Source organism: Hippoglossus stenolepis, chromosome 1, assembly GCF_022539355.2.
Source record: "Hippoglossus stenolepis isolate QCI-W04-F060 chromosome 1, HSTE1.2, whole genome shotgun sequence".
NCBI classification, from domain to species: domain Eukaryota; kingdom Metazoa; phylum Chordata; class Actinopteri; order Pleuronectiformes; family Pleuronectidae; genus Hippoglossus; species Hippoglossus stenolepis.
The window spans coordinates 30,509,685-30,529,400 of record NC_061483.1 but is presented as its reverse complement, the minus strand read 5'-3'; the positions used below and the strand labels follow the sequence as shown (position 1 = coordinate 30,529,400).

At 41.2% G+C, this 19,716-nt stretch overlaps 1 protein-coding gene across 2 annotated transcripts in view; it reads right to left on the bottom strand.

Annotated features, from left to right (window-relative positions):
* The window catches only part of il16 (interleukin 16), a 36,672-nt gene that overhangs the window by 2,082 nt on the left and 14,874 nt on the right, over positions 1-19,716 (bottom strand). The window contains exons 6-25 of one of the 2 annotated variants that reach the window (XM_035155621.2): positions 18,168-18,305; positions 17,845-17,950; positions 16,634-16,782; positions 16,132-16,245; positions 15,428-15,542; positions 14,696-14,769; positions 12,973-13,219; positions 12,378-12,495; positions 11,908-12,040; positions 10,455-10,542; positions 9,790-10,013; positions 9,435-9,572; positions 8,514-8,666; positions 6,698-6,791; positions 5,186-6,324; positions 4,033-4,187; positions 3,628-3,793; positions 1,501-1,602; positions 506-749; positions 154-282 (exon numbers count right to left, since the gene is read on the bottom strand). In XM_035155621.2, the coding sequence (XP_035011512.2) occupies positions 154-282; positions 506-749; positions 1,501-1,602; positions 3,628-3,793; positions 4,033-4,187; positions 5,186-6,324; positions 6,698-6,791; positions 8,514-8,666; positions 9,435-9,572; positions 9,790-10,013; positions 10,455-10,542; positions 11,908-12,040; positions 12,378-12,495; positions 12,973-13,219; positions 14,696-14,769; positions 15,428-15,542; positions 16,132-16,245; positions 16,634-16,782; positions 17,845-17,950; positions 18,168-18,305 (3,826 nt within the window). The remainder of the gene's footprint in view (positions 1-153; positions 283-505; positions 750-1,500; positions 1,603-3,627; positions 3,794-4,032; positions 4,188-5,185; positions 6,325-6,697; positions 6,792-8,513; positions 8,667-9,434; positions 9,573-9,789; positions 10,014-10,454; positions 10,543-11,907; positions 12,041-12,377; positions 12,496-12,972; positions 13,220-14,695; positions 14,770-15,427; positions 15,543-16,131; positions 16,246-16,633; positions 16,783-17,844; positions 17,951-18,167; positions 18,306-19,716) is intronic. The other variant, XM_035155622.2, reaches the window with a different exon arrangement.

Below are 19,716 nucleotides of genomic sequence, written 5' to 3'. Positions count from 1 at the left end.
TTCTCAATTTAATGTTACCTGGAGGCCACCATGGGCTCTCCTATACTGTTGGAAACAGAAGATTATTCAGTTTAGTACAATCTGCAAAATTACCACTAGATGGCCCTGAAACCCACTCACTTATTCTTTAAAATATCCTCATAATGAATGTACCTGCAAAGATCCTGTTGATGACAAAAGGCCTGTCTCCATGGATTGAGCCTTTTCCTCCCTCCAGAGTAAAACCAACTCCTCCAGCTCCTTTGTCCAGCTCCACCCTCACCGGAGCTGCCTGCTCCTCCACTGCAGCACAGGACAGGGCAAATGCAACCTTAATAACTTCATAGTACTTAGAACAAATAGTTATTAAAGTTAGCATATAACAGGTTGAATTTAGAAACCTTTTCAGGCCTACGTGAACAGCTTTTGTCTGCATCAACTGAAAATCCTCCCTTAGAAAAGCTATAGATTCCATTAAGTCTCAAAGTGTCAGGACTGCACCTTTGTGTGTGTTTGGATGACTCACCTGAAGCGTTAGGCTCTTCGCTCTTGCAGCCTCCCCCCTCTCTGCCTCCCTCTCTGCCTCCCTCCTCTGCTCTCTTGCAGATGACCACCACAGCCAGCTTCAGATTCCGGGCCTGACGCATAGCAGCGGTGGCATCGGCATGTGTGACGCCCTGCAGTGTTTGTCCGTTTATAGACAACACCTCATCTCCTTTCTGAATGGTGCCCTCCTGAGCCGCCAGGCCGCTGGGAAACACTTTGTGCACCTGAACAGAAGACAATAAACAAGTGTCACAGAGAGAGACATTCAGTGGCCCAGACTAGACGTAGCACTATAAAGGCTTAAAACGTGTTTATGGTAAATGATACTGGAGTGCAAGACTTGGGAATATGACGTGCCTGTGATTATCTGTTATCTGTTTCTCTATTTATCCACATTATTGACATCAATGCAGTCAGTCAAATCAAACTCTTAGCTAAGTCCAGGGTAGATGTTCCTAATTCCAGAAAAGAACTGTTCACCAGCAGAGACATCCTGACACACAGTAAATGCCACCAGAACAGAAATCTCTCAGACATTCAATGCCTGTGCTCAACCAGACCTAGTCTCACATGATGTGCTATGAGTGACTGCAAAAGTCAGTCTCAGCGTCACAACAGCAGGAAACATGCAGCCACACTGGATCCGAGCTGCACGTGCTAAAGTTAATGATCTTCAGAAGTTTGGTGTCAAACAAGCAGCTTTCACAATACCTCATTCTGACTGGGACAATGTTGTGCAGACAGGTTATTGCTAAGAGGCCAAACCCTCATTCAGAAGGTGGTTTAGTGAAGGATCATCAGAAAATTGCAAAAGAAAAGCAGTTTAAACCTAGCAAGAGTGAGCTTGGTATGGCATATGTGTTCACTTATTTAGTCTGACCCTTGAAAGACAAAACTGAAATGGTCCTTGATAGGAAACATCCCTCCACCCCTGCTCTAAATGAGCAGTATGAAGCTGTACTGAGAGCTGCTTACTGTCAGAGCTTTGGTCTCCAGGTCACAGCCTCCAGCGATGCTGAATCCCAGACCTGCTCCCTCCTCTTTATGCAGGATCACAACATGGATGTCCACCAGTTGCTGTGGTAGCAAAAACAACAACAATTTGTATTATTATTATGAAGGGACTTTGAGCCATCAAGCAACCTTCACAAATATGTGCCTTTATTTACATTACTAGATGTTTCCAAATGTAATATAGTCACTTTTGAGATCTTTTTCTTTTTCCAAAGATTCTGGACAAAAATGGCAGCATATGTGTTGTGCTACACAACCACCTGCTGAAAAGACAAAACGTCCATGAATTTATGCCTAAAATAATTTTGTGTGACTAGTGTCAGTGACTGTTTAAATATTTGAATATGATGAATGATGAATACAGTGCATGAGTCATTTTTATGAATATCAACTGTGGGGCCAATAGTTGTAAACCTGATGATATAGCACGATACCTCGCTCAGTCCAAATGTAACAGGAAAGTGCTCCTTACTGTTTGTTCGGAATTTAACATGTGAGAGTTTTTCAGACAGTGACACCTTGTGTTTGCAGATAACAGAATGTGTGTGTGTGTGTGTGTTAATATACAGCAGATGCTGAGCACACAATGGCTCCCAGATGGCTGGATATTTGAGTTGTAAGTTGTAACTGAGATTTGACCAGGAGACATGTGAAGTTTCCCTCAGGCCAAACACACACACATTGTTCATAGCTTTCTTAAAGGCAGTGACATTTTCTGTAATTGGAGACAGTAAGTGACCTGCACAATATATTATAATCCAGTACATAAGCGCTGTAAAATATTAGGTACATGTGAGGATATACAACATAAAAGTTATAAGATATAATTATATCAGTGCTTATATATACACATATAAGTAAACACAGTAGTTTTTCATCATATTAACAAATCCCCCATGGATGGGTAAGACGTCCTGACTCTGGGTCATCACCAGGAGACACATCGTGCTGTGATGGAATGATTGGTGGCTAAAAACAACCAATCAAGTTTATATAAACTGATGGAAGGTTTTAAACCAAGAATGTGGGATGAAATCAAACAAAGCAGTTTGATAAGATTAACAGAGACATAATTTATGAGAGGATAAAAAGAAAGAGGAAGAGGATAACAGCATGTAGTGGCAGGGTGGACACTAGGGGGACAGTGGAGTTGTATTTCTAATGTTTGTTAGATTATTTAGTATAGAACAGGCATAGTACAAGACAAGTAAGTTGCTTCTTCCTACTCCTTTTCAGACAGAAAATTATATATTGATCTAAGTTCATTTACAGTATGTTACTGAATGTTAATGTTATGTTAATTCCTACTACTTACGTTGCTGATACCTATTTGGGGATTTGTTTCCAACAAATGTATTTCAATTTTATCTTTAAACATAACTAAACTAAAACGGTTCTCTTAAAAACTGCACTAACTCTTTCAACTTTTGGTCACAGAGTGAGATGTTCCGATTGATATCAGTGAGTATGGAGCCTTGGTAAAAATATGTTTAGACTAACTCTGTGTGATGACTTGAAAAAGGGAAGGAAACAGAAACCAGGCTCTGACCGTAGTTAAAAGAAACACCTCCAACCCTTGTAAAGCTCACTGATCAACATCATCCGGTTTGTTTAATGTAATGTGAATAGGGTTAGGCTAACCTTGTTTACCTGAAAAACAACCTGAGTATTTCTAGAATCCAGACTACAGCCCTGAGTTTGTCAATTAGAGGTTAATACATTTTTAAAAATTAAATTTTTCGTTAACATATAGTGCAGTATATAACAGTGATTCTGCCAAAGGGCTTCAATGGACAGGGGACAAAGTAGTGTTTAAGAAGGTGGTGCCTGTACTGAGGGAATCATGGACCATCTGCCCAAGGGGAGGAGCTGCTACTCACTATAGACGACATGAGTTGGAAATGAGATGACTTTTTTGAGCCTGTCTGGTTATAGTTTGCTGAAGACTGACCTGGGAATTGGGATGTTCACCGTGGGTTTCATGGCTGTGTTTATAACCCGGTTGATCTGGGCCTATAGTTAAATTATCAAACCATCCAGAGATACCTTAGCACAGGAGGCTCTCCACCACTGCATGATAGATTTTACCTTCAGCGTCTCTTGATCCAGAATTGTGACTTCCTGGATCATCCTCTGTATTTCCTGGGAAGAGATGGCTGAGATGACAGTATGAGCAGAAGCAGAAGTGACTCCTGCATCGTCATGAGATCCCCCCTCCTCTCGCTCAATGGTGCACTCTCTCAGTGTGGCCAAGCTGCGTTTAAAAAAACAAAAACAGAGATTACGCTATAATCAGTTACACAAATCTGAGCATATTGCATACCAGTAGTGTGCAACTGAGCTGTTAACATAAACGTTGGTGATAAAAATGCTGCTTCTCCGATTAAACAGGAAGTCTTTTTTTTTAACCTGGACCCACTTCCTTATGAATTCAAACAGACAAAGTTTGCTTTCTGTGAGTCCCTTTTCAATACCTCTCAGTGCAAATCTTACCTGACAGAGAATCCTCTGTCGCTGCTGTCCACTGCAGGAGCAGGATCACACCCAGGGTTTGTAGAATCCACTGATGAGGGGTCCTGCAGGTTTGGGGAGCGAGGGTCACTAGAGCCGGAGTACATGGGAAGAGAACGCATCAATGCTTGTGAAACCTGGAATAGAAACAACATACAAAAAAAGAGATTTTAGACAATTTTAATCTAGTTATCATTGTACTACACTGGTAAATGGACTGGATTTTTATACTTTCTTATAGAACACGCAACGTGCTTTACAGTACAAGTTGCATTTACCCAGTCATACAGTACTTCTACACACCATTCATACACTGTCTGCAAAGCAAAGCCGTCTGGGGCAAATTGGGGTTTATTAACTTGCCCAAGGACACAAGAGGAGTCCTACAGGAATCTAGGGATCGAACCACCAACCTACTCTCTACCTTCAGATCCACAGCCGCCCAATTGTGCAAAAGCAATACGTTTATAAATAATTATCGAGACAAATCAAGCTTTTCGAGACAACTGTTTTAAAGCTGCTATTTGAAAGTTTCCTCTACTGTCACAATGTGGTTGGAGTTCAAAGTTACAACCTACTGATATCGTCACATACTACTGAGCTGATGTGTGGCTGACTGTGATGTAAAACCTTCTGCCTGATGAAACTATAAAGTCAGTAACATTGGATCATGCATTGTGTTGATTTTTAAGGTAGTTTTCCACAATTTTAGCAGCTGAAAATAACAGTGGAGGGGCCTACAGTCAGTAATAGTTTTGTGCAATAATGGGTTATACAAATTTATCATGGCACCCTTTTTTCTACTATTAGCTGCAGATACAGTGGTATACATGATCTGGATAAACTGTTGGTTGTACGACACCAAATTGTAATGAACTGATATCAACCTCCATATAAGGTCTGAATGTGTGTACAGTTGGTTTGGAAAACTAAGTACTTTTAATAAATGAGTTTAGCACTAAAAGGACATTTTTTGTCTGTCTATCCTAATGGGGAAACACAAAAGATAAGTTTGGGTATTGTGATGTAAGATGGAGACAAGAAACAAATCCTGGGCACTGAGATCTCTAGGTTTAGGAATGTGAGTCTGCCCTTACGTCTCTGACTATAGTTCCTAACATGTGTGACAGATTACCTGGTTACTGAAGGCGAGAATTTTCCCGAAACTCTCTCCCTCCAGGCTTCTCAGGGAGGTACTGTCTGTAGGGACACCAGCACTCAGACTTGTGCTCTGCAGCTTTTCTTGGCTCAGTGCTGCACCCCCCTCCGTACCCTCTGGAGGACTTTCCCCATCTTCTTGATTGGATCTAATAGATGTCACCGGGGGTAGGACCTCGCTGAGATCCACTTTCTCTAGCTCAGACAACTGTTTGGATGGTGAGACATTGCTGTCATCATGAGCTGGAGGGGAATGAGAATCATTTATCCCAGGGTCCAGATCAGCACTGATGGAGTCAGTGAGTGGGAGATCGGTCTCTGTCTGGACAGAGGGAGGTTCATCTTCACAGGACTTTTCTGTTGTTTGAAGACAAGCTTGAGAAGAGGAGGAGGTGATAGCAGAGGGTGACGTGGAGACAGTGTGTTCTGTCTCCTGAACACATGCAGTTTGGTTTGACTGGATCTCTTTGGTGATTCCATGTTTGCTGTTCCCACAGTCTTCAAGTGGGGCATGATCCCTCCTGGCCTCCTTCTCCACCAGAGGAAGGGAGGTGGAAGGGGACACAGGCCTCCTATGCCCCCCCTTGTCTGGACTCTCTGGACTGGAAAAAGTCTCAAATGAGTGGATCTTTTGTTTGATTGACAGGTTGGCTGCAGATGAGGCAGATCTGATTGCAAAGCTTCTGCTGAAACCCACAGCAGGCCTCTGCTCTGCGGGTTTAACTTGCTTCTTCTGGTCCTTCTCATCTCGAATTTTCCTCAGACTCTGGCGAAACCAGGTGGGCTTGGGTGCCACCGGGGGCCCCCTCTTTGATTCTGGAGTTTCACACGTGTTTTCAGGAGTCATGTTGGACTGAGGATCTGAAGTCACATCTGTGACTGTACCATTGAGCTTAGCGGGGCTCTCTTCATCGCTCATGGTGGCAGACTTGAGGTCGACGGCCCGTGTGCTGTCAGCGGCGTGTTGGCGGTGGGTCTCGGACAGTTTTTCAGGGGATGTGTCTGAAAGGCGAATCCAAGGATCCTGAAGCTGCTCTTGGGAGCGTTGTTCAATACGAGCCTGCCTCCTCAGAGCTCCTCTTTTAGGCTGTGAGCAGAGCACCACTGATGAATCCTCTGCCAGGAGAGGAAAGTAGGAAAGTTAGAGACAAGAAAATGTGTTTCAGAGATTTGGATGGCAAAAATTCTTCGATAGATATTACTGTGTATTCACATAACAATATGGTGAAGAGGCCCGGTGTAACTAAAACAGGTGATCACCGAATTGCTGTGGCCTCAGATGAACACCACCATCACATCCTGATTCAGTTTTATTCACTCACACATAGAAGCCCTGCCTCAAACAGGAAATGGAACCTCACTTAGTTTCTACTGACATACTTACAACAAACATGGCCCCAGGATTGGCTTGCTGTCACATTGTTGCTATAAACTATATGTGAAGTTACATTCAGGTACATAAATGTAAGATGGTAGCATTGTTACCTACCTATGTGACTGTCGTCGGTGCAGGCAGCAGTGTCCGGATGAGTGAAGTCGTCTTTGCTCCCCTCTAACTGTTCTCTTATTCGTTCTCCTTCCTGCTACACAAACAGGAAGTATTGTGTCACGATAGCTTCTCTAACAGCAACCACAGAAAGGTGCAGTAATGTACCCAGCTTCCGCTCTGACGTTCATCTACATTCATCTGCTACTTTTACACTGTTTGATTCAGTCATTTAATGGCTTGTAACATGCTCAACAACAAGTATGATGCACACCGACACACAACATGCATATGCTTTCATGCTGACATGCACACAAAGTTTTGTCTGCACCATATGCATTTACACAACTTTTCCTTACAAGGTCATGAACACACACAAACACACACCCACACACACAGAGGCGTACTAATGTGCACAGTGAGGACCTGTGCAGTACACTCCAGTACAGTATGGCAGTATTACATTCACGACCACCTCACATGTAGTGACATTAAAGTATATGGACAGTCAAGTCCTTACATGTAGTGAGGTGGTAAGTAAGCAGTCCAGACCATCTCACAGTTGTCATGCAGGGACACTCAACATTAAATAACATTATAGAGCGTAATCCAGGGTTTTACAACATAATCCATTCATAATAAGAATCATTATTATTATTATTATTATTATTATTATTATTATTATTATATAAACACTACAGAGTAGAGGCCTAAATAGTACATATATAATATTATATATTTTAGCTACTATAATTCAATTCATTAAATATGATTTACATTTCCCCAATATTAGGAGTATCTCACAATATTATAGAGAGAAACTCCACAGTTACCACAATGAGCATTATAATAATTTCCCCATTCTCTGTATTGTCTATTACTGAGCAGAAAGCGTTTAGTTTTATTAGATCATAAAAAGCTAAATGCACTTAGCATGCTTTCACTATAGGACGACACTGAATGCCACCATCACTTCACATACATTCCTGAAGAGTAACCTCAGGATCTTTTGCAAGGCTTTGTATATACTGCTGAAGAGCTGCAGGCAGTGGAGGGACAGCAGTGAGAAGCATGAATGGTACACAGGAGGAAACAAAGTTAGTATCATATCACCAGTACATTCAGAAAGACACACACACACACACACACACACACACACACACACACACACACACACACACACACACACACACTCTTCTGATGTGTGTTGGACAAGTGAAAAACACTGAGATGGAGATGCAGGTCTTGTGGCTCTGTAGGTAGATACTCTTTGATAAAGCAAATAGCTATCATTGTCTCTCAGACAGTGGAAGGTATGAAGTGATATGGTTAGAGGATGACCTGCGTAACCCCCTGAGCCACAACCACCCCAATAGATCAATTTAATGGCCAAGGAGAAACCTACACAAATTACACACTAAGTATTGATGGATGGCTGACATTGGTTCAGACTTTTCTGACATTTAGTTCGGGGTTGAATTTGTTTGTGTAGAACTCACAAATGTAATAATACATTTGTTTTCTTTCCGTATGACTCTCTGCAACAACACATGCTGCAGTGCCACACATGTATAAAAGCAATGCAGAACAATAGATTTTTTGTCAATTACCACAGTGTTAGTCCAAAGTCTATGCTTGTGTAGTCATGGGGTAAACGGACGGATAAAATATGAGCCCTTATATTGTGAGACAGTAGATCATGATAGAAAAATAAAAACAATTTAAAAACAAATTCTGGTAAATGTGCAAAATGTGCACAAGTGACTAATTTTAACAGCAGACTCGCTGTTGTTCAGCAGCTGTAGTCACAGTGTTGTACCTGGCAGCTGGTGTGTGATGAAGACTCCAGTCCTTCGTCTCTAACTGGAGATCCTCGACTAGAACCACTGGAGTCTCCATTGTAGCCCTCCTCACTGGTCACATCCTGAGGCCAACAGTACCGACGTGGAACAGCACGCATCCTGCAGTTAGACTAAACACACACACACACACACACTGTATTAATGTCTGTGACAACGGTGCGATTGTTTCAGTCTCCCTCAGGCTGGTAAATGGTAAAGGCTTCAGCAGTGTATTCCCACATGTCCATCAGAGTGGTCCACAATTACATTACCTGGACTCTTGGTACTACCGTTTTCCTCACCCACTACATGGCGGATGTCGCTCGGGAGGTAGAGCGGGTTGTCCACTATCCAGCTTTAAACCCAGTGTCCCCCATTCTGCATGTTGTGTCCTTGGGCAAGATGCTAAACCCCAAATATGAGTGTATATGTGTGTGATGAAGTGCTGCACATTGATGCACTGTATGAATGTGTATGTGAATAGATGAATGGCAAAACTACTGCAAAAGGCTTTGAGTGGTTATCAAGACTAGAAAGTACTATATAGATATGGACAATTGACTATTTTCCACTGTAATGTATGATGAGCTGTGAACTTGTCCCTGCTGGGCCCTGCCTCCTGCAATGTAATACTGAGATAGGGGATTTGTTGCTGTTTTTAACGTGTCTTTAAAGAAAACCACAGGAAGCTGCTTTGTGTATGTGTGAAAGGCCAACTGGGGGTAAAGTCCGGACCCAACCTTCCGGGCTTTATCCGCAGGTCATGTGTGAAAACGACTTTAGTTATGCTGCTATAGGCCTAGAATGCTGGGGGAACTCATTCTGGCTGGCTGGATGGATGGATGGATGGATGGATGGATGGATGGATGGATGGATGGATGGATGGAGTGAGTGAGTACCTTGCTGCCCCTGAAGGCCAGATCCAGGGCCTGCTGACTGGAGATATTGGCAGGAGGAGAGTTGTATGGGATATTATAGTCCTCGTCAGGATACATGGGCACAGACAGTCTGTTGTCCGACCACGTGTCTGTCACAGACTACAGGACAAGGAAGATAAGACACACTACTACATCAAAAGAGAAAACATCTAGAGACAATGATCTTGCTTATTTAAAAATCGAATATATCAACACAGAAAAAAAAATCTACACATACTCTATGTAAGACACTGTATGTGAAAATGTCAACAATCACTTTGAGCTCACTGATCTGTATTTTGAACCTGTCCATACAACCTGTGGCGTGCTTGCTTACCTTTGGTGTGTCCAGGCTGTGGACACGTGATGATGGCTGATGGTGTGTGTTGTGAAGGTTGTGCATGTTGAGGCAGCGGTTGTAGTGGTGGCTGTTGGTGTTATCGCTACAGGAGCGGGTCATGGTCTTCTGTGCTCGTCGAACCGTCAGCTGACTGAAACTCCTCTCTAGACAATGCTCACACCTCTGCCGACTGTGAGAGCAAGACTCCAGTCTGCGCAGCCCTGGGACAGAACAACACAAACGATGGTAAATCATATATCAAGTGAATTGTGGGAAGAAGCCACTTTGATCAATGTGGGGAGAACATGCCCACTCCACACAGTCAAACCAATGGTTCCCACCTGGCTGTGTCGTGACAGTGCTAAACAACTGTTTTGAAATGTGAACATTTTCAAAACTAAAGGACCACTGCACTGAATTAACATATGAAGATGAGTTTAATGTTTGTATTTTGTGTCACTTAAGGAAGGACAATTTCTAAGGTTGCTAACTGCTGGGCAGCATTATGGGAAGTGGAGGATTATGCAAAGAAATTATGTTTTGTGATTTCCGCAGCTTTACAGAAGTGAAAAAGATGGGGATTAGGACAGAGGAAATGAAAGATAGCCTGAGTAGGAACATGTCACTATTGAAAATGAATAATGGACAAATGAATATGTTACCATCAATACTCCACTGGCTCTTATCCTTCCTCAGTTTGCTGCTTTCCACTGCTAGAGTGATGGCATCATTCAGTTGCTGCTCTGATACCTGTGACACACAGAGGGCAGAGGATGGGAGATGTCAACATGACAGTAACATCTTGTTGCTCACCATAAAGAGGTGTGGTTGTGGTCGTGTCCCAAAGCGAGTCCACGTTCACTCTACCTGAATAGCACACAAAAACTTCCCAATGTGAGTTTTTCCACCATCACTATTGTATTAGAGTCCATGAGCTTGATCAATATAATTCTGATAAAATGCTAAAAACCATTACATTTTTTATGTGTAAAAAGTGATGAAGCCAAAATATTACCAGATATCAATCAATCAATCAAATTTGATTTGTATAGCTCATATTCACAAATCAGAATTTGTCTCATAGGGCTTTAACAAGGTGTGACATCCTCTCTCTCTCTCCTTAACCCTCATATATAAGAAGATTTCCATTTGGTACTGCACCATCTGAAATAATGTACTGTTGGAAATACAGTAGCTCACAGGTCGGTGATGGACTAACATGTTGTTGGTTTTGCTCATTTCATGGGTTTGATGTAATGATAAAAAAAAAAAAATGATGCCATCTTCAGAATAAATTAGAGGCTGAAACTATAGCAATCACTAAACAACATGTTAGATGCAGTTTAACAAACTAGAAAATAAAAGGCAGAAGGGAGGAAATGAGGGTCTTTCAAAAAATCTATTTATTGAATACACTAAATATATAGATTCATATATAAATATATTTAAATACCATAGTTTATGATCTTCTTGTGAAGATTGTGGAGTGTTTCGTATGTGTAGTTTAGTTTTTTGTGCACTGAAGCTTGTGTTTCTGTTCAGAATTTGTCACATGTTTTTTTTTGTGGTTGATTCCTTAGCGGCTTTCAAAGCCTTTCATGGAGGGACAAAAAGACAAAAAACATCTGTTTAAGTTCTGAAAAAATGTGAGTGAAAATGTGTAAAATTCCTCCCTTTTCCCTGAGGATGCATTTGTCAACATAAATGTATGATGTACTTTATGTGCGGTGATTTCTACTCTTACATATTAGACTCACATACTAGTGATTTTCAGGGCTGTAGGAACCATTAAAGTCCCCGATGTCATGATTTCAGTGTTTTTTTATTCAATTTGTCGGGAAAGGAATAGTAATGATCTGATCCTTGATTATTCTGCAAATGTAAAAAGAGGTAACACACATACAAACACACACACACACACAGTGTAGAGTCTCCAGCTGAATGTGTTGGAGTGTGGAATGAGGGAGGAAGTGAAAGGAAATCCACATTAGCAGCACAGATGCCCACAGTTGCACCCATGAAGAAACATTAACAGTGAACCAGCAGAGGCTTTGGCCCCTTCAGCCAATTAAATCGACTGATGGCTGAAATAAAAGAGGTGGAGGCGTTGCATACTTTAGGGTCGGGATGGCGACTGATGATGATGTGGACTGGACCTGGTGTGCATTGGCTCAGGACTGTGTAGACGTCATTCAGCGCCATGTTGTAAACCACAGTGTCGTTGATCTCCATGATCTCATCTCCACACCTAAAGGTAGCGAGCAAAAGTTCAGGAACAGAAACAAAAAATAACTCTGAGAGGAGAAACACGAACATGGGAACTATTTGACAAACACATGCATATTGTATACAGCAGTATAATCATTGCATTACATTAAATATATATCGTATTACATTATATATATATATATATAATCTTATATATATAAGATCTAGTGTGACATAGTGAACATTCATACAAAATCATGTTTCTATTAATTGCCTTAAACCAGATTGCCCTCAGGATTAATGAAATAGTATTATATTGTATGCACTGTATTGTTAACACTGAGGCTGAATGGGAAACACTAGTAGTTTTTTCTTACCGGAGTCGACCATCCATGTGTGCTACAGATCCAGGAGAGAGGGTGTGGATGTAGATCCCTGGACATCCGTCACCAGATGGGACACAGCACAGTCCAATACCCAGACCAACACCAGCCTCTGAGACACATGCAAATCAAGCTTTATTGTAATAACTTGATGCTGTTTCCCTGAAAAGAGATTAGGCATACACACAGAGCCACTGATATCTGTTGTTCTTTTGTCCATTAACACATATTTTATTGATTGATCGACAGCCACCACAAGTTACTTAAGTGATGGGATCAATTTCGCAAGGACCTGGTGAAGACCAACTTCTCTTCAGTTTAACAGATGAGGATGTTTAAGAAGAAGGTAGGGTATAACCAAAATGTGCTATGTTTGCATTATGTGACATTTTTTAGAGCTTGGGTTGTATTAGGGACCAAAAGGAAATGACTCTTCTTGTGAATTCCCTGATGTGTTAATCTGTAATTACAACTTTTTTTGTTGACAGGAAAATAAAATGAACTGAATATTAGATTAAGCCTCAGAGGAACCTCAGAAAAGCAACTCATCCCATTGTAGTAACTGTATGTGGATTTTTCTAAGGCTGACCTTTGTGCAGGATGATCTCCATCATGATGCGGTCTCTGGGTTTAGCAGGCTGACCGGGGACGCTCAGTGTGTTGCTGCAGGTGTTGAGGTAGTTGAAGTCTCCCATGTCAGCACTGACCCTGGCCATGCCAGTGGTGGAGCTGAGGGAGCGCGACCTGCACAGCTGAGCCACCTGCGCTTGACCACACAGGGCCCCGACACGTAGGCTGGTCCTCACCACGAGAGACAGCATACCCTTTTTAATTTGCTGCATAAGACATTTCATATTTCATGTCAGTACTACATGCTTTTAGAAATGTTGGTTTGCTAGAATTATTCCACATCAGACCTTTTTGTTTGTGTAAATGGGTTTGATCATTTGAGGATAACCATGCTTTAAAACCAGATTACGTGATAATCAAAGTGTCAAGTGTTAAAGGGATAGTTCATCCATAAATGGAAATTCACTCATTATCTACTCACCACTTTTGGAGTCTCAGGGGTAAACAGCATTGCAGCCAATTCCAATACAATTGAAAGAAAAGGTGATGGATACTTCAAACAGTAAAAAACAACAGAAATAAACATAAAATGCCTCCATACTGCTCCTGTGGTATCATCCAAGTGTCTTTAAGCCTCAAACACGGCTCCAGAGGAGGATATGAGACCTTTAGGCTAAAAACATGGTGTAAATGACGCCGTTTTGAGTCAAATTTGAATGTTGGTGCTTACAGACACTTGGATGACACCACAGGAGCAGTATGGAGGCATTTTGTTTTGTTTTCTGTTGTTTTTTTACATTTGAAGAATTGGTCACCAGTTACTTCCATTGTATTGGATTTGGCTGCAACGCTGTTTACCCCTGAGACACCAGTAGTGTGTTGTGGACTCAAACACTTCACCCACCCCTCCATCAGCATAGTGGTGAGTAGATAATGAGTGAATTTTCATTTTGGGTGAACTATCCCTTTAAGGCCTCAGTTTATCTCTGCTCACATCGAGCTCTCCGTGGTGCACACACTAACACTGAACAAATAACCACAAAGATCCAGCTGCTGTTTCCTTGGAAACAACACTAGTGACCACGCCATGTTCAATTATTAATTTCTCACATTTAAGCATATTACCTATACAAAACACGTCATGTGATGCCATAAACTAACAAAATGCTAACCCAATAAAAACATTTTGTTTTGTTTTGGACAGAACCATTTTTTACAAGCTACAGTATTACAGACATTTCTCATTTTAATTGCTTAGTTGTTTCAAATAAAAATACACTTTTATCTGAAATCATTTCACTTAAATTGAGTTGACTTTTGTTGTGGTCTGCAGCAGTGGTTACTTTTGACAAAAAAAATGTCTTTTTGTTTTCACAGATTGTGACAAATTATAAAAGACTTAATCATGCAGTGTTTTAAAAAGGATTTGAATAGATACATCGCAATTCATCCCTGTCAGACTAAGGCTCCTTATCAAAACTATAAATAAAGAAAGACAAAGTTATAATTATTATCAGAAAATAAAGAATCATCATTGAATACTTGGTCTCTAAAATGCATTTAACAACTGAGTGTTTTATATGTCATCTTTAATTGTAGCAGTTTTTTTCTGTGGTCCTGTTGTTTTTAAATACATGATTGTGAGTGTTTTTCGTCTGAATAAATAAATCAGCACATGGTTGTGTGGCCAACCCTGTACCGAGACGCATAGAGCTCATAGGGTCGTAATGCAGTGGCCTCACTTTGAACTTGTGCAGGGCTTCATCATGAGTCAAACCAGGAAGAGACTCTCCGTTCAGCTCCAGGATCTCATCACCTGTGCAGACACACAAACAGACAACCTTTGTGTTGAAGGCCAAACAGCTAGTCTGTGACATGCCAGCTGACACTACACAGGGATCTAAACACATAACAACATTATTATATGTTGGGAACTTTTAATGTCTTACTCCACAAAATACTTTTCAAGTGAAATTCTAATTACCTTAATCACATACACATTAACTTACACAATTGGTTTCATGTATCAACTGAGACCTCAAATGACAATTAAAGGGGAAAGTCAGCTAAATTTTTATTATAGCATTCATAACTTATTACCTAACCTATTAAACTTATTTAATAATGTTAAAAACTATTCTAAAGAGGTGACAAAGGGTTTCACCTCCCTCTTGTTCATATGTATATCTAATCCTATATACAGTACGTTTAGTGTGCCCCTTGTGTCCCCTCCAGGAATTGCTCTTGAGGGATTTCTCTATTCATCTTCCCCCCCAACAGTAACATGACAGATGGTTTTGGAGCTCAGGTTAAAGATTTGTCTTTTGTTTGTAATTTGCTTTGTTTTGCTGGAACATTAAAGGTTAATTTGTGAATTGATGTTTGTTATTCTGGGCATTTCTCCTGTCAGTCATGACGTGAAAACACTTGTTATTAAGTGTGTGTATGAGCTTCATGTTCATGTTTGTCCTCACCCTCCTGCAGCCTTCCATCAGCAGCGGCTGCTCCTCCACGGAAAATGGTTTTCACATAGATTCCCATTGGTCCATACATGCTGTCCCTCCCGCCCACAATACTGAATCCCAGACCCTGGCAACGGCAGGAGAAACATAATTAATAACATTTTGAAACATCACAATCAGAGTTAAAGGGATGGTTTCATGTTTTAACGAGATGACAAATGAACTGAGACTAGAGTGAAAATAGATGATATAGTAGTTCATGTCAAAAGTAGCTGATGGAGTCTGCTCAGAGTCACAGTGAAGACATTTAAAGCTCGATTTGCTGATGAAGCCCTTCAGATGCAGATAAAAGCTCAGGAAAAATGTAACATGTTAAAAACTGCTAAAAGTACTATTCACACCACATACAAAGTGTATTTGTGAAATATAAATGGAGTGGACCAGTTGATGAAACATTGGGCTGTTAACACACTGCACTTGAGGACTAGAATCTTGTGGTGGGTGAAGAGTCTCGTGTCTGCAGATGAAAAATCAAGATGTAACAGTTTTGGCAGGAAATCACAAGTGTGTGAGGTGACTTCTCCTGGTGCAGAGACAGTAGTGCACAAAGAATAATGTCTGTTAACCAGTTACTATGGTCTGCTGAGAACAGAATGAAGAGCAGCACAGAGGGAACCCAGCAGATTTAGAAGGTGGCAGTAGAGTGTGATTCCTACCTTGCCGTGGCCCTTCATCAGCACGATATTACAGATAATGAAGGCTTGTTGCACGTTGCTGCAGGAGTGCACCAGCTGGGCAGAGCTGAGAGAGCGGGAGGGACGGTGCACAGGCTGGAGAGGACCCACACGCACACACACACACACACACACACACACACACACCACATTCAAAATGGCAATTTATTTATACCAGTAAGTAGTGACATGATACTAGTGACATGCTTAGACACAGCAATTTGGCATACAATAACACTGAGCTGCAGTAGCTGCTGGAGCATGTATCATCAAATAATAAAACAACCCTAGTCTTCTACTGTTGTTACATCCTTAACTGTGTCAATTATCTGTGTTCTTTTACAATCTTTGATTAAATTCAACCAAATACTAAAAGACAATGTTACGTGCTGAACATTGATGCCTTTGTCTTTATAGGAGGATTTTAACTTTTTTTAACTTTTTTGTTTCTGTTAAACACAAAGGAAATGTCATATATATATACCTGTGTGGTGGTGTGAGGAAACTCCAGCTGCTGGGACAAAGACTTCCTGTTTCCATATATTCCACTACTCCCATGAGGATGACTGCTGTACAGATCCGGGGTCTTCATGATGATGCTGTCCAAATCCCCGATCCAGTATGGCTGAACACCTGGTCACAGACACAGTATCATCAGAACAAGGATAAGGGTCAGGGTTAAGGTAAACAAAGATTTTACTCTTTGCTTTTACTTTTTTGGATGTATGTCACTGCAGTTGCTATGTGTGTCACTAATATGCAAATTAGCATGTGATGGCATCTAGTGGCATATAGCAACCTTTTACACAGGCTTTAGTTTCCATTGAAATAAATGGAGTGATGCTTGCGAGCTAGTTCAGGCAGCCAACTCGAGCTGCGCTGCTCCAATCATGTGACATACACCATGTGACATACCTCACTCCCCTCAACCATCTATAATCCACACCCACTGTTTTTGTCTATTCAAGCTGAGTCAGTATCCACCCACGCTTTAAGATACTAAAATCCAGTTTTATACTGATTAGGAAAAAAACAATTTTTAATTCTTAATTATTTCAAAAGATTAAAAAAACAATAAAACTATAGATTTGAACAATGCAAATATAAAGATGTCATCAGTTATCTGATTTTATATGAACCCAGAGGTGATGGGTTGTAACATTACATCTGCAATCTTCATGCAGAATGAACAATAACCATCTTAATGTTTGTACCTTTATGTCACTAATGTACACTGCTCTCTACAGTCTGTTCAGTTTAGCCTCACACCAGTGGAACTATAAGAATAGCTTTTCACAATCAGGACAACATTTCCCATAAGCACGTAGTTGTGTCTGTGAAAAAAAAGGAGTACTTTCTATCTTTAGATTATGGTTTTGTATTTTGAGAGCATTATTCTTTCAATTCACATACAGATTTTGTAATGTTTTTGCTTTCTCTCCTCCTCAAATGTTGATTTTCTCTGTGCAGACTGAGTGCACACAGACAGTTTCAGAAAGGTCTGAGCCTCGTTTTGACTCCTCCTCCTCGCACTCAGGGAGCTTGTGTGCTCTCAAGAAACTTCTGCTCTCGGATATTTGTGAAATAACTGTCAAAATTCCTCATCCAATAAAATGCCTCGTTATGTATACCAAGTATGACACAGACCCTAAACCTCTCTCTCCTTACATCATTTGGGGGGACATCTGTACTCACTGGTTGAATTTGACCGTGTCCTGTTGCTGGCTGTCTGTCCTGGTGGGCTCTGCTCAGTCTTCTCTGTTCCCCAGCATTTCTCCTCATTAACCTCTGGGATGGGTAACTACACACACACACACACACACACACACACACACACACACACACACACACACACACACACACACACACACACACACACACACACACACACACACACACACACACACACACAAATACACACACACAGCCATTGCAGCATGAGTAAAGAAAAAAATGCAAACAAAGCCATAATTGTAAATATAGAGGTGGGTCACACTAGAGTTTGAAAGATGGTTTACCTTGAGGTGGTTGTTGTTGGCTACACGTTCTTCATCTGTGTACCCAGGCAATGATATTGGGTCTGATGGGGAAATGAGAGCCGGGTGCTGTGGGCTCTTAGTCAGTGAATGGACAGGGTCTTCATGTGTGGAAACGTCCTAAAGTAAGAACACACCACAGATACATTTCAACTGTGGCCTAAACATGAGCAACACAAGCTTCCTCAGTCTCAGTTTTAGTGGCTGGAAATCTCTCTCCATAGCTGAAGTGATGCATTTTAAAAAGATGTATTAATGTAGACTTGGCCTGAGTGTCTGGTTATTACAGACCTGGCCACTCTCACCTGCCCTCCCATTGTTTCCAGCCTTACCAATCATTCTAATTCCCCCACACCCATCTGCTTATTATTATATGTATATATTATGAACCAGCCTATTATACTGAATACTGAATACTAAATACTGTCTGTGTATATATATATATATATATATATGTATGTATGTATGTATGTGCTTTTCTAGAATCGACTGGGATCGAACCGCCCACCTTTTAACTAGTGGACTACCCAGTCTCCTTCCTGAGCCACCATCACAACTGTAGCTCTAGCCTTTTATGGTGACCCTGTCTGTCTGGCACTCACCACTTCCTGTCTGCTGATTTCACCCCCAACCTCTTACCTGACTATGTGTGCTTGTCTTATTGTGAACTGTTCACTAGAACCATGTGGAAGCTGGCATTTCGTCACTGGGGAGGGAGCCAGACAGACGGTGTTGAAAACAGAATCAGCTGAGCCCCAGTCGTCACATGTTCGACATTCTTTCCTACTGATCTTTTTCTCCATTCCTCCTTCATTCTGCTGTTCAGGTTTCCACAGCCTCTTAAAAGTGACCCCAAAAGACCTGGCAGGATGCTAAGGTTCTACACTGCCCAGCAGCAACAGAAATACTGAAACCTAAAAAAAAAACTCATATAGAGCCCCTGTGGCTGCTGAGGAGCAAAGAAAACACATCATGCTGGGTTCAGCACTAACACCTCTGATGACATATCCACACAACACATAAACAGCATGTGCTGCTCATTCTCACTGAAGCGGTTCATCTCCTTAAAAGCTAACTAAGGATATCTATTCTGAAAATAGTATTTTGACAAATTTGGGGATTTTACTGGACCTGTAAAATGACATAACATGTTCCTTACTTCCCATGACTGGTTCTTTGTTCCTGAATGTGTCAGATGCCTTTAATGCCCCAAGTCTTTTCTAGACTTCCTGAAATTCCACAATGTAGAACAATTATATAAACCTTACTGAATTGTCCTCTCACTTTAGTCTTTTTTTGTTGACTGAATAAAAATTCTTTGAATGTGTTTCCACTTCTGAAAAACCTGCATATATAGCCTTGTGTGTGTGTGTGTGTGTGTGTGCGTACGCATGTATATCTATAGTTATGAGGGCCACTTTTGGTTTAATACCATCATTGTGAGGACATTTTGACGTTTGGAGGACATTTTGGCTGGTCCTCACAAATTCAATGGGCTGTTTGAGGGTTAAGACTTGGTTTTAGGGTTCAG